Source organism: Ochlerotatus camptorhynchus, unplaced genomic scaffold (genome assembly GCF_037179485.1).
Source record: "Ochlerotatus camptorhynchus isolate MF236.1 unplaced genomic scaffold, CSIRO-AGI_Acam_v1.1 ptg000056l, whole genome shotgun sequence".
Classification (NCBI taxonomy): Eukaryota; Metazoa; Arthropoda; class Insecta; order Diptera; family Culicidae; genus Ochlerotatus; species Ochlerotatus camptorhynchus.
Genome location: NW_027040546.1, coordinates 1,402,224 through 1,418,116, shown reverse-complemented (window position 1 = coordinate 1,418,116; position 15,893 = coordinate 1,402,224). Strand labels below are relative to the sequence as shown.

Here is a 15,893-nt window from a genome sequence, read left to right as displayed (position 1 = left end):
CAATTAACAATTCAGCGACCATTTGGCATTCACTCTGATTTATTATGGTTTTATAAGGGCAATGAACAATCCATTAAGTTTAAATACAGCATTTTGAAGTGTAAAAAAATCTGTTGTTGTTTACAAAACTTTTTTTATAGTATGGCGAAAAACTCAAAAACTGTCTTGTTTTAAAAATAAAATTTAAAGCAGCTCTCAATTCCTTCATAAAACTGATGTGTAATTCAATATTAAACTTTATTAGCAATTGTTTATTAATGTCTTGATTGAATACTCTATAAACGTGTTCTATCATTGTAATATCAACCATAAAACATTTGACTATATGTTTTAGTATTACTTCTACGTGAAGTCAACGATTTACATAGTTGAAGATGCTAATTTCAAATAACAGACTGTAGTGGTAATTTTTATACGATAGATGGAGTAGATGAAAGCATAGAGTTGATAGTTCCGTTAGATTACGGCAGTGTGTCCTTCCATCTCTTTTTGCCAGTGGTGGCGGGGGGGGGACACACCCCTCACCATCCCTCTCCAAAGGGGGAGTTTGGTAAAGAGAGATGAAAAAACCGATTTGTACCTTCCTTAAAAGTTGTTCTAGCTCGCTATTCTAATATCTATATGCAATCTTCACACTGCCGTAACCTAACGGAACTATCAACTCTATGCTTTCATCTACTCCATCTATCGTATAAAAATTACCACTACAGTCTGTTATTTGAAATAAGTATCTTCAACTACATAAAACATTGTTGCTTTTTAGGCTTTTTCAAGTGTATAACAAAATCACCAATTACTCTGTTTACAAATTGAACTTAAAAGATGGATCCTGGATGGATGGAATGAATGAAAGCCAAATTTATGGCAAGGAAATCACAAAGGATAAATGAAGTAGGATGAAAAATTCTTCATTAGAAGAACCAGAACTTCCGTTTGAACCGGTACCTGATGACTGATCTGATTTTAGACTTTAATATACTAGATGGTCAACACCAGTCAGAACGTAATGCAAACACCTTCGACAATGTTTTACGTATTCGAGGGCCACGCTCACTTCACTCTTCTTCACTAGATGCTCAGTCGTTTGGAGTCATTCAAACAATCGCATCGTTCAACATTTTTATGAATTAAAATAAATTTAGCGAGGGTTCACTTTTACCCCTTACTCCCCTATAAAGTGTACCCCGTATTCCCCTAATATCTCATGAACTGTTGTTTAAAGACATAGTATTCTAAAATCAGGCATAAAGTGCTTATGTTTTACGAAAAATAGAGCTGTGAAAAAACATTTCCTCCAAAAACTAGGGAAAAATGGGGTAAAATGGTCCAAAACACATACCTACAAGGCTGTCCGATCTATGGGACTACGTGCAATCGATTCCCCGGACGATTTCCTTTCGGAAAAGTTGTTTTTCATGGCCGGAATTCAGCGTGCTGTTGAGATATTGAATTTTGGGTAATTTTTGACCCATTTTTGCCCATAGTGCAATGTGTTAAAATTCAATAACTTCGGTGCTCGCTGGAACAAGAGACTAAAAAATAGTCATTCTTATAGAAAAAAGTCTCTAAAATCGATTGGAGTGGGTTTCATCTTGGGCACGATAGGGTAAGTTGGGGTTTTTCACAGTTTTGCCCTAAAATCTCCTATTTTGTATGAATGCTGTATCTCAAGATACCGATGATATAGACGGATGATTTCTTCGGCAAAGTTGATCAGGGGGTCAAGCACTGTTGGATGATGAACACAATAATTCGGAATTCCTCCGCTAGTTAGTGCTATCTATGATCTTCTCTGGCTATTACGTCCCAACTGTAACTTAACGCCTGCTCTCAACTTAGTGCTCTAGATGCACTTCCACTGTTGTTAATTGAAAGCTTTCCAGCCTGTTCGATTTTTACTTGTGCATATTGTGTGGCAAGTACAATAATATACTATGCCCAGGGAAGTCGAGAAATTTTCCAATCTGAAATCCTAGACCAACTGGGATCCGAACCCAGCCACCTCCAGCATGGTTTGCTTTATAGTCGCTGGCTCTACCGATCGAGCTTATGGAGGCCCCCTGATCTAAGAATGTAATCAAACTAAAATGCGAGATGATAGCCTAATTAACAAGTTTTAACGACAATTTGGTGAACCTAGAACGTCTTAAACATATCGAATTCAAACGTAAATAATGTGCATGATATGTTTAACCCTGTTTGGAGATGAAGGGCTGTGAATCAGTGAACCTGGATGAGAATTTGATCTGAACTCAAGGACAATTTGGAGAACCGTGAGTATCTTATACACCTCAAAATCAACTATAAACGAACAGCAGAAACTGTATAAACGTGTTTCGGAAAGTTTCGTCGGTGAGATCATCGTGCAGATTTTAGTTGAACCAGTAGATCAAATAATCTGACCTCTAGAACAATTTGAAGAACCTAGGACTTCTGATACACCTTAAATTGATGTTGTTTGGAGACGTTTAGTTCCTAAGGACCTTGTATCAGTTACGGTTGATCAGGTAAATCATTTGATCTGAGCTCAAGACAATTTGGAGAACCTTGATTATAAATCAAAATAAATCAAAAACGATCCGCAGAAACTTAATGAACATGTCTTTGTAGGTTTTGTCGCTGAGGACATCGTGCAGTTCATGGTTGAGCCAGTAGATAAAATAATCTAAACTCCTAAGCAACTTGGAGAACCTAGAACATCTCATACACCATCAATTACAATGAAAATGATGTGCATTATAGTCATGGACCTGGGTGCATAAACTTGCAATAATTATAAAAATTTGCCAAAAAAAATTTCTTTCTGTTAAAAATGTCAAAATTAAGCGGGAAATATGAACCTCACTGTTTAAAACTTCTTTTGAGTTTTCAACATTCTTATACGGTGGACGTCACTTATCCGTAGAAACAGTGAAAACATATTACTCTTTCTCCGAAAATGTATGGTTACGTCACTTTGTCTCCAGGCTTCCAAAACACATTTTTATCACGAAGAGAGTGTTTTCTGGTGTATCTTAGGGTATAGATTATGAATATGAAGAAAAGTGAAAATTGACCATGGTGGCGTTACGTCACTTTGTCATCTCACGGCAGTAAGGGCCTTGTACCGGTTATGACTGACCTGGTACATTATTTGATCTGAGATCAAGGACAATTTGGTGAACCTTGAGCATCATATATACATAAAACTGATCATGAGCGATGTACAGAACCTCTTTGAACATGTTTGAGCAAGTTTCGACGCTAAGGACATTGTGCAGGCCTTGGTTGTCAAATGTTCTAAACTGCAGAATGCTTTGGATGACCTAGAACGTCACGTGAGCTTCTTATATACATCCAAATAGATCAAAAACGATGCGCAGTAACTCCTTGAACATGTTTAGGCAGGTTTCGCCGCTGAGGTATTTTGCAGGACATTATCAAAAAGTGATGACCGGGTCATAGAACTTGTTATCAATTTGATATTTTACTTTGCTCGGGATTATGATTACATAGATCGCTACGGAAAAGTTTCAAAATTGGTCATACAATTCCGGAGATACGGCCGGAACAAGTTCTTAGTGTCTCAGGGAAAACAACCAGCTTATGAGTAAGTTGAAAACCCATCATGCGATACAATAAACTACATCAGAATTCGAAAACAAGTTCAATAACAATGATATCTAGTACCCTGAACCAGATTTGCAGAATCCGGATATGTTCCGGGGTGCACCGGGGAAGTGGCCAGATTTGACTTTTTTAAAATCAATCATGTGCTACATCAAATGACGTGAGAATTTTTAAATAAGATTATTGGTAGTCATATTGAGTGTAAATAGGGTCAGACCATAGGTGAATAAATTGGGATTTTTCCTATACATATAAGCAAGTTTGGTCTCTTAATATCTATTAAAATATAAACTACAGTAATGACCTGATTTTATCAGTCCCTTCACGCATTATTCTTTTAATGTTCAGTAATTTCCTATATCTATAATTTGAAATCTTTTCCATTAATCTTCTTGATCGATGTTTAGGGTAAAATTTGGTGCAATAAAACCATTGAAATAGCGCATGGGTTTCGTAGAATATTAGAAAATATTTTCAAATAAATAAATAATAAAATCGGGTCATTATTGCATATATTATATCTTTAAAAAAATCCACCGGCTGGAGCAGGAATCGAACCCTCACTCCATGGCACACGCAAAATAGCTGTTAGACGGGTGACGCCGCTAACCACTCGACCACGAAGACCACTTTGACGCGAAAATGTCGTCATCGAAACCCAATCCAAAAGAATTATTTGTTTACTCTTGTTTCTTGCGTGGCAGTAGCTCAGTGTAGTGCAGTTCTTACGTGGTGTTAAATGTGTTCCACTGAATTTCATTAAGCAAAATGCTGTCAAATAAAAATATCGTTGAGGAATAGTTTGCGTCTGGTCGAGATAAAAACCGTTTACTTGACTTTGTGTCTAGGGCACTGTCGAAAGCACCTGCGGCGGTTGCGCAAGGTGTTAAAAACTGGATTGGTCCATTTAATCGGCGATGGTCAAAAACCCACAGTAAGGATCGGTTCTTTAAGAAGAATACAGAGTGGCTTGAAAGCATATTCGAGGTAAGAATCCCTGGGCGTGCTTAATTTTAGAAAGCAGCATAAATTAACGAAGACATTTTTTTAATACGATACCGTCGAACATTAAAAAAATTACCAGTTCGGAAAAATTGTACCTGTTGAGCGAAGTGCTAAATTTTCAAAAAACAACGGATTCCAAACCAATTTAAATTGAACTTGACTGAAAATTAGTAAAAGCGTGGAAATGCGTTAATGTAAAGCAAGACATATGTACTACTGATGAAATCTTTTTTTGTTCATGTTACTAAGTAATCAATAGCATCAACCGCGATTGGAACAAGGTTTGTCTTTGATGTCTTTGTATGAATATTTTATAAAAATCCTAAACAAAAACTACCGACTCTAAATTTTACGAAAAAACATCCAACAGTCCTTGACCTCCTGATCAACTTTGCCGAAGAAATCATCCGTCTAAATAGTCAGAATCTTGAGATACAGCAGCACAAATATATTCACTTTCAATGCTCACTAGCGCCACCTAGTGTTGTTGTTATGTATGAATGCACGATTGCATTCTTGAGTCTGTGTTGGAGAGATTTCTGTTGCATCTCGTTTTACGAATGCATCCATGGTACAAACAGGGATCAACTGCATACGGACGACGAAAGCCCATTTCTTGTAGACCTTCGCTGATTCCTAACCCTGACTAGGAATGGTAGTACCGGTTTTACCGGCTGCACATATGATATAATAATTGGAACAGAAACTAGTTGGTCTGAAAGTATTAATAGCGAAAAGGTCTTTGGTAGTAAATTCAGTGTGTTTCTATGTGACCGCAATTTACCATTATCAGGTAAAAAATCAGGTGGTGGTGTACTCATTGCTGTGAATGCTACATTTCAAGCTGAACAAATTGCTAGTGAAAAACATAAAGAATTTGAAGTTGTGTGGGTTAAAATTTTAATAAATGGTGAAGAACATCTTTTCGCTTCTGTTTACTTTCCTCCACACTTTTCCAAAAAAACCAGCTTACGAAAAGTGTTTCACTATTGCAGAACTGAAAATTCAAAAAGAACCAAAATTCATATTTATGGAGATTTTAACCAGAATATTGTTAATTTTATTCAGGATAGTGATAACGATTCTCTGCTGTTACCAATTGTAGGTGAAAACGATACTTTGCAATTCATCTTTGATAAAAGCAGCCACTTAGGACTTCATCAAATTAACCATGTTCGTAACCAGCTCAAATTCCTTTTTGGATTTTATGTTTACTTATTGTACAGAAGATTTTTGTATTGTAGAAGCAGCAGTTCCATTATGGAAGAATGAAAAATTTCATACGGCTATTGAATACTCAGTGTTCACAGACTCGCATAGGTCACGCCCAAGCGTTGTTGATTTTGAATTAGTTTATGATTTTAAAAACGCAATTGTTCCTGAATTTCACAGCAGACTGAATAACATAAATTGGCAAAACCTTTTAAAAGATGAAAATAACATGGACAAGGCTATTGACATATTGTATAATAACTTATACAATATCATTGAAGTATTCGTTCCTAAAAGACTAAAGAGAATAGTGAACAGCACCAAATATCCTGTGTGGTATACACAAGAAATCAGAAATATTAAAAACAGGAAGCAAAAAGCACACAAGTCGTATAAAAAGTTTGAAACTACTCAACATTTACAAAAATACGTTGTTATTTGCAGAGAACTTGAGGCAGAAATATCGTCAGCATATGAGAATTACAGCTCAAGAGTAGAGAACAATATAAAATCTGATCCCAAAACGTTCTTTAACTTCGCGAAGGAAAAAATGAAGTCATGTAAATTCCCATCACGCATGCAGTTTGAAGAGTTTGATAACACTGATAGTGAGGATATTTGTAACCAATTTGCTTGCTTTTTCCAAAACATATATTAGAAATCCAGTAATTCTCTCGATTTGAAGTATTTTTCTTACCTACCTGAAGGGGAAAATGACGTATCAGTTAATAATATCACTGTTCAAGATATTTGTATGACTCTTGAAAGTATCGAGGCCGGCAAGGGACCTGGTCCTGATGAAATACCTCCATTTTTATTGAAAAAATTAGCAACTAGTGTTGTTAAACCATTGTTTTAACTTTACAATTTATCTCTCAAAACAGGTGATGTTCCAAAAATTTGGAAAAAAAATCATTTTTAGTCCCAACGGTAAACGGCAAACGGTCAGACTTTAAAAACTATAGAGGTATTGCAATTATGTCATGCATTCGTTAAATGTTTTAAGCAATTGTTAACCAAAAAATATTTAACCAGGTTAAGCATCGCATTTCAAATAATCAACATGTTTTTTTAAAGGTCGGTCTACATCTACTAATCTTTTGGAATTTGTAAACTTTTCTATTGAAGCAATGAATAGAGGTAATACCGTTGAAACCTTATACACTGATTTTAGTAAGGCCTTTGACAGAGTAGACATTCCCTTACTTCTTTTTAAATTAAAACGTTTAGGTATGAAAAGTACACTTTTAAAATGGATTGGATCATACTTGACAGAAAGAATACAGATGGTCCGCTTTAAAGGAAAAATATCTTCGCCAGTTAATGTTACCTCGGAAGTTCCACAGGGATCTCATTTAGGTCCTTTATTATTTATTTTATTTATGGATGACGTGAATTTTGTGTTAAATCGTTTAAATGTGCTCATATATGCTGACGATATGAAACTGTACAAGGAAATCTTTAAGAATTCTGATTTGCTACATTTTCAAAATGAAATTGATGTTTTCTACAATTGGTGCGTTAAAAGTCTGCTGGATATTAATGTTAAAAAATGCAATATTATATCTTATTCCAGAAAACACACTACTCTAGAGTTTACATGTACTCTAGGAAACCAGCTGGTTGTATGGTGCGATAAAATTAGGGACTTAGGAGTAATTCTTGACTCGAAGTTGTAGCAAGTACACTTTATGATTAGCACATCAATGAACATTTTCAAACTACAATCATAGTTATGATATCTATAAATTGTTTATTCTGTTATATGTTCGTTATATGTTATATATCGTTTTTCCAAATAAATCTTAAATGTGTTCGCCGCAAAGGAACACCCATTATTAGAATGGGTAAAAGAGTTACACTAGCCATAAAACTGTTCAAATGAGTTTCCGTATACGTTAGCTACAAGCGCAAAGCACATGTCCCAATAGCATGTTGAGGGTGGCTTCTTGTTCACATTACCGCGTCGATTCGCGTGCATCGACCTGCGCCTAAAACAATTAGGAATGCATTGACCTTTCCTGTTCGGCTTTGCACTTTCCAGAACTCGGGAGAGGAATTTGACTGGACGATTAAAATTCGTTCGGTGGAATGAGATGTCACTATTTCTATAGGAATTGTCGCATGCTCAATTTTGAGAATCGGTTTCGTGATTTTGGCCTTCGTCTGAAATCGCGATTCCCGGGGACAAAGGTCACCAAGCGCGGTATCTGAGGACACACTTAGCCTTAACTCGTCCACTTTGAGGACAAGAGTGGTCAGTTTTGGATCCGTGCCGTGGTGTGTGTTAAAAGGTGAATAGTAACATGTGGTCTTGATAGATGTTAACTTAAACTAGATTTTCCTTCGCCTAGTTAGCAGTAGTGAGCGAAGATAGATTAGCTATTTGGCGGTTATTGGTTAGCGTGTGACTTAGAGCAAAAGGTAAAGTGCAAAGTTTGTAGATTAGCGTTAGCGTTAGCGTTGTTATGATATACTTCGTAGATTGGATACTAGCGACACTCACGTCTCTTCTGAAATTCTCAGTTAGACTACTTTCAGGAATAATGCTGAGGAGTAAACATTGGTTCCAATCTAAACAAGAGTAACAGAAGCATGACTGTCGCTATTCCCGGCCACGCCCATCTTTACCATAACTAGGGATAGGGAAGGAAATGTTGATGTAGTACTTACTTAACGAGAGGCCACCGACTTAGCGACACTCTCATAAGTGCTACGGAGTTGGAGGGTAAAGTGCAAAGTTTGTAGATTGTGCGTAAACTAAGAGGGGAAATATGCGTCGTTATTTCCATAGATTCGTGGCAGCACAGGTCATTTGCCGACACACCACCATTTCGTTGGAACCACTCTTTGACCCCACCTATCCGTTGAAAAGATTCCCGGGTACATCGTCAAGTCGCGCCTGGGCAGGCAGGTCATTCGTCGAGGAGAGTACGTTCAGCCAACGTACGCACGAGCGTTTGTACCACGCTGTCGCGTAAGACCGCGAATCGGTGAGGGAGGCACATCATCAGCCCTTGTCGCATCCGCGATCGTTTCTGGGCCGGAGTAGTGCACCAAGCAGCTTCGATACCGCCGCCAGTCTCCCCACCAAAGGACACCACGTAAAACCTAGGTCGTGAGTAGAAAATGCATGCATGTTTGTTTGTGTCGTCCATGGCCATGTGACTCGTTTGAGGCACACTCAAATATAGTTATCCCGTAAACCGTCAATGAACGGGAGTAGCCTTTAGAATAACCAATTAAAGAAATGTGAAGACGACCATTGAAGCAATCGATCGCTGAGTTACCACAGAGTGCACACCGGAGGAATACATGGGACGGATACAATAATTTCACACGCTAGGAAAGATAGGTAGTACGCAAGGGAAAAGGATGACAAACAACTAGGCCTAGGCAATGAAAAGGGGAACAAAGCTACGAGAAATAACGTCTTTGTATATGTTTGAATTTCTGTGCTTTGAGCTTTATGGTAGAATAGAGCTGTACAAATGTTGATCCCGCTTGAAATAAATCAGTTTACTTTACACTGAATGTTTTCTGTTGTGTATCAATGAGAGATAGTTTGGTTGATGTCTTTTGAGGTTTCATGTTACTTCGCGTTCGTTTTGTAGTTTTTGGTGTATGATGTTTATTGGGTAGTCAGCCCAAATCTGTCTAATTTTCTGGCAACTCTGGAATTGGAAGCGTTTCAGTACCAACGGGAACGATTAGGGCTAGGCCGGTGATGATAACCCCCGTCCACGTGTTCCTAGTTTTTGGCCGATTGTCGGAGTCTGATTTGCGTAAGTCTCATAGGAATTAGGGATATCTTGCGTGTCTAACGTGAAGTACACCGAACGCGTGTTAGTCAGTCAGTCGGCTTCCTACCCGAAATTCGGGAAACTTGATCCTTTCCCTAGGAAGGTCTCAAAGCCGGGCAAGCTACCAACTGTTGGATGGTCTCCTTTAGGAGTGGCGCTTAAGCCATCTTTCTTTAAAAGAGGAAGCTCGACGGGCTGGTCCGTTGCAAAGTTGACATTGGTAGATCATGTGAATACCACAATTCACAAAGCAAATAATATGTTGGGATTTATAAAAAAAAATTTAGTTATCATTTTAAAGACCAATATACCATCAAAACACTTTATATACAGTGGTAGACATTCGTTTAGCCGAGACCCAGTTTTTCTATGTATATCGAAAGTAATACACAATGAATGCTCGGATTTGGTCTTGTACGATAGATTTAATTTATTTCTAACAAATTCATTAATAAAACTTAAAATTACGTTATGTTTGGATAACAAAATTGAAAAAAAAATATCGGTACATGGGTAGACATTCGTTTAGCCGAATTGTTAAATTTTACCATGAAGATTACTTTTATTAAATAATGTCGAAGAAAATCGATAGTTAATACTTAGTATGGCCGCCATCGTTACGAATCACTTCAAAAATACGGTTTGGCATCGAATCAGACAGCTTTTGCAGTGTTGCTATGTCGATTTTGGCCCAACAATCTTGAACTGCTGTTTTAAGACTGGAAATGCTGTCAAACTGACGTCCGTTTGCGTAAACCATTCCAGCCAAGATTCCCCATAGGTTTTCTATGGGATTACAATCAGGACTGCAAGCTGGCCAGTCCAGCAGTGGAATGTTTTTTTCATCAAACCAAGCCTTGGACTGTTTGGAAACGTGGATAGATGCATTGTCCTGCTGAAAAACGATGTCCTCATTTGCGTCGTTTTCAATATGACCGATCAAAATGTCATCCAGTAGCTCCAGGTACATTTCGGAATTCATCCGGGTTGAGATGAAACAAATCGGAAGCTTTGCATGGTAGGAAAAGCCAGCCCATACCATCAAACTTCAACCACCACAGTTTCGCTTCGATCTAACGACGCTGGTTTGATTCAAATCGTGCCAGTAGCAACTATAACAATCAGGCCCGTCTTCCACTCCATGTACTTCCGGGCGAACTTCAGCCGATTCTGCTTATGAGTGAGATTGAGCTTCGGTTTTCCTTGTAGTTTCTTCCACTTGATGTTTGGCGATTCATTCAGAATCCGCGCAATTTGTCGGGAAGTATCCGGAACATCGAGCTTTTGCTTTATTTGTGAACAGGACAGTCGATTCTGTGTTGCTTCATGCCTGATTTGACCTTTCATCCTTAAAGATACTTTGGTGCGCCCTTTGGTGGCACGTTTAATGCCATATTTCGAACCCATTTTAGCGACTGAGACATTTGAGTGGCCCTCTTCCTTGAACAATCTTATAATCCGCCGTTCTTCCTCCGTCAGTCGGGCACCCTTCGCCATTCCTGAAACTATTACATTTGTCATTAATCAATAAAAATTAAACACCGCATTATTGACGCACTTTGTTGATTTTAAGTTGTTTTATCGAAATGCTTTAAAACACACTTGAAAACCGCGAGATATTTGCCAAAAACAAAACTTTTTCGCACCTCGGCTAAACGAATGTCTATGGTGAAAACGCTGTTTGAATGTTTACATCCGCCGCTACCGGTTTGGTGAGTGTGGGCGTGCGACTCGTTCCTCTCTCATCAAAGTGATGCAGATACACTACCACTACGACAAATCACATCCCGAATAGAAACATGTTTTAAATATAATTTTTGAATATTTTCAAAAATTTTAGCTCTCGGCTAAACGAATGTCTATCACTGTAGCTTACGTGAGATCAATTCTCGAATATTGCAGTGTGGTTTGGGCTCCATATCATGAAACTTATATAAATCGTATAGAATCAGTTCAAAAACAGTTTTTGTTATTTGCTCTTAGGAAACAAGGCTGGACCTCTTTTCTCCTTCCTTCTTATGAGTTCCGTTGCATGTTGATAAGCATTGAAACACTTAAGAAACGAAGAAAAATTTCCATGTTTCCTTTGTTAATGATATTATCTCACAACGCGTAAATTCAGAAAAAAATATTAGCAAGCTTAAATTTTTACGTACCATCACGCATGTTAAGAACTCGAAATGTATTTCAACTGTCACCTCACAGAACGAATTATGGTAAAAATGGACCAATCAACAGAATGATGAGAGTTTATAATAATTATTGTGAGCGTATAGATCTAACGATGTCTAAAGATACAGTAAGGAGAATACTAACTGCTAGGATTTCATCTCGTTAATATATAAAAACAAGCTTCTTCAGTTAAAAAATAGCTTAATCAGCTGTTGATCAACTCAAATTGTTTGTTGGGTGTTCGCATGCATAGATATTTACATCACTTTAAGGGATGAACGTGCATTCGGCTAAAAATCTCTAAAAAATATAATGCCTAGCCCACTGTGCATTGGCAGGGTAATATTAAATGCAAACTTTTGGAATGTTCAAAATTATGGACACCTCAAAATTGAAAAAAAAAAATCGTAGAGCAAGGACTTTTGGTCAAATTTTTGAACGGTTGGTACGGTTATTCCTATCAAGAAAACTATGCTTGATCTATTTTAAACCGTTTCCTGTGAAACATTATCTTCAAAAAATGAGCTAACTATATTTAAAAAAAAAAATATCAAAAATTCTCGTTAAGAATTTTTGGAAAATTATTTTATATTTTACATTCCAAAAATTTGCAGTATTTAAAGAAAAAAAATTCAAAAATTTAACAAGGACCTTTTGATATAGAGGAAATGGTTGTAATGTTGGCCTAAATGCCCCTAATTTGGGCCCATACATTGATTCAGCAATCGACTAAATTTTCAATAGCGACCAAAAGAATCCATTAGTACCGTCCCAATGACGCGTTCATCTAGATAAAAATGATAGATAGCAGATTTTTAGCGATAGGTCCAATCTTAGATTCATAGGCCCACATTAAAGCCATTTCCTCTATCGGTTCGAAAAAAAAAACCAAAAACTTCTCCCATCATTTTTCCAGGAATCCAACGTCATCACCTCGCCTCTGCTCGGCGAAACACGACAAATCACTTTCGCGCATTCCCGTGATAACTTACCATCACCCTTCCCCGTGCGATGGCCTCCTGCAGCCGTTTGCCAGAGCCGAGAAAGGGCAACCGGCCCGACAGCAGCACGTGTAACATCACACCGGCACCCCAGACGTCGCACGCCTTGCCGTAGATCCGTCTCGTCACCACCTCCGGAGCGATGTAGTGTGGGCATCCGACGCGACCTGAAATGGCACAGGAAAATACGACAACAGCTAAGTACAGTGATATCTACATATATACAGCGACGGGTCCTATCTCTCGATTTCGGTTCACATTTACACACAGGGCAGATATGTGCAACAGGAGAATGGGATCAAACGAACAGCTACCGACACACTACTGTCGTCTTGATGACAGAGATAGAAAGATATAGGCTGAGAAGGACGGAAAGGATTACATTCCGGTGAGATGAAGAAAAGTTCCTAAGACCAGGAGATTACTTTCTTCTTCTGAAGAAGTTCTCCCAAACTTCTTCCGTTCCGATTTTCCAACTGATCAAACTGCCCATCGTTCCGGATCGAAAATCGATTCCGTGTAAATGAAAACACATAAATCACCAGCAGCCTGTACTGTACAGCCAACGTGTATAGTTATTAGGGTGCCAATGAAATGATTGGCAAAAAGTGACTGTGGAATTTTTCTAATCGACCCTATATAAAATGTCCATTGCATCGAAAAAAGTCCGTATGCAAAATTTGGGCAACTTCCGAAATTTCCGCCAACCTAAATTGTGGATTTCTTTCAAAGTATCGGCATCGTGGTCGGCATCGATTTTCATTTTCATTGGCACCCTAGCTGTGTATAGACAAAGGTTGTATCGAATTTGCTTGTGCAAGACGGTCTCACAGTTTCCCCGCTCCAATCCCCGAGATTCACACCCAGTCGTCAGCGATGAGGACCATTCCGTCGGCCGTTGGTAGCAAATCCAGCCTCTTGGGGCGATAGAACCTCGTTTATAGGCTCCGAAATTGACACCCACGCAAATTGTCGGATCTTTCCTTTCTGACCGTGCGGTGGTTTCATGTAAAGCGGCCACCGTCGCCCGTGAACGCATAACCCACAAACTAATGGGCCTGGGGTCAACCTTGGTGACAGCTGAGCGATGGAATAAATTATGCAAATTTGATTGCCGAACAGGGACCGGCCCGGATTTGTCATTAGGAGCGGCGGAAAACATCAACATTGAACTGGACGGGGCGAGAAATCGTCAGATCGTCGATTCAGGGATGAGACTGATTAGTTAAGCTTTGGCGCAGGTCATTTGAATTTGTTTGTTCTAGGTTCGGGGGTGAACTTGTTACCAAGGTCGTAAAAATAACAGTTAATCTTTAATGGGATGGACATTTACGCAGTTTAATGACTGGAGCTGGCAGTTTCCGTTGCGATTAAATCGGTTCTATCTTTATCCTGGGAAAGGATGGGAAGGAGAATGTTTGACACTCAGAACTGGTGGACACTGTCCAGCTCTACCAGGTATTTCGGTAATTAAAAAGTTCAATGCAGTAAACGACAATCATTTGGACCGGTATTTAAATATTCAGCGTATTTTCAGCTTGACAGGATATTGGTTCGATGGCAAACGTGAGGAGGATGTCATTAACGATAACAAACAAAATGAATCCCTATATTCGAATGTCTCTAGGAGAGCACGTCCCATCAACTCTGTTGAATTCATAACACTGAGAGGACTTAAGTCATTAAAATGAAATACGTCAGGAAGCGAGAATTTGATTTTGCCACCCAACAAAAAAAAGTTTCGGTTTGGCGTCTCTGATCGTCTCTGAGCATGGTGAAAAAAAAAGCTCGATGCAACCCAACCTCCGGGACCGCCTTCAGTCCTACCGAGTCAGCAAACAACCGACTCGGACCAATGTGGCCAGAAATCATGCCTGAATGCATTATGACCAGACTCTGACCAAATTCAACGCAATTTTTTCTTACCCATGGTTCGGTGCCCGATTTTTCCAAATGCCACACTAACAATAGTTTTCATAGAGTTTTTTTTTATTTGGAACTAGAGTGCTCAATGAAGAAAACCAAATTCCCTGTTATTCCCTGATTTTCCAGTAATTTAAATAAAAAAATCCAGCTGCACTTCTTCTTTTTCTTCTTATTCGCATTTCAAGCTTAATGCTTATCGCATTTTAGCTTATTGCGTGCTCTCAACTTAGTGTTCTAGATGCACTTCCACAGTTATTAATTGAGAGCTTTCGAGGTCTGGTACCTTTTTTGCATTAGTATAATTGTGTGGCAAGTACCATCATACTCTATGACCAGGGAAGTCGAGAAATTTTCCAACCCGAAAAATCCCTAGACAGGACCGGGAATCGAACCCAGCCACCTCCAGCATGGTCTTGCTTTGTAGCTGCACCTTTGCCAACTGAGCTAAGGGAGGCCCAGTTGAACTGTTTACCCGTTTTTGGCAACACGATCCCATCAGCTATTACTTTCCTTAGATATATATATATAAGTGCTTCCTGGACAGTTTCTCATGAAATACACCATGAACCTCTAACCCATGAAAACTGCTCCAGTTCAATTTCAAATTGAATAAAGCGTTCGATACATTTTATAGAATGCAAAAAAGACAACCGCATATTGCCAAAAGCGGAAGGCACCGCGGTTTTTCTAAATATGAGAAGGAGGAGCATAGTTAACAGGTTGGGCGTAGTGAGTTTCCCGTGCTTTAGCCTTGGATTTTTTATGGCTCGAAACAAATTAATTGGTCATCTATCAGATCTAACAGATCGAAGCCCATTGAATAGTCGAAAAACTCGGGGCGGCGGAGTGCTGATGGCCGTATCATCTAGTTTGTGCTGTTGTATTGATCCGGCTCCGATTAGTAATGCTCTTGAGCATCTTTGGGTTAAAATCATGCTTCCCATGTGTGCCGTCAGCGTTGGAGTGCTTTATCTGCCACCAGATCGTACAGATGATCTGTTTCTCATTCAGCAGCATATTACATCTATCGATTCTGTTTCATCGCCTCATTATGCCTCATGATGTCGCTTTTCAGCTCGGTGACTATAATCACCCTCAACTGCATTGGATACCTTCAGAAGATGGAGGTCTCAAAGTAGATTCCAGCAGGTCCCGACTGACGAGA

General features: G+C 38.8%; 1 protein-coding gene across 5 annotated transcripts in view; it reads right to left on the bottom strand.

Annotated features, from left to right (window-relative positions):
• LOC135717477 (peripheral plasma membrane protein CASK-like) overlaps nt 1-15,893 on the bottom strand; it is an 850,957-nt gene that overhangs the window by 424,930 nt on the left and 410,134 nt on the right. For all 5 annotated transcript variants that reach the window (XM_065239577.1, XM_065239576.1, XM_065239575.1 and 2 more), the window contains one exon: nt 12,794-12,969. In XM_065239577.1, the coding sequence (XP_065095649.1) occupies nt 12,794-12,969 (176 nt within the window). The remainder of the gene's footprint in view (nt 1-12,793; nt 12,970-15,893) is intronic.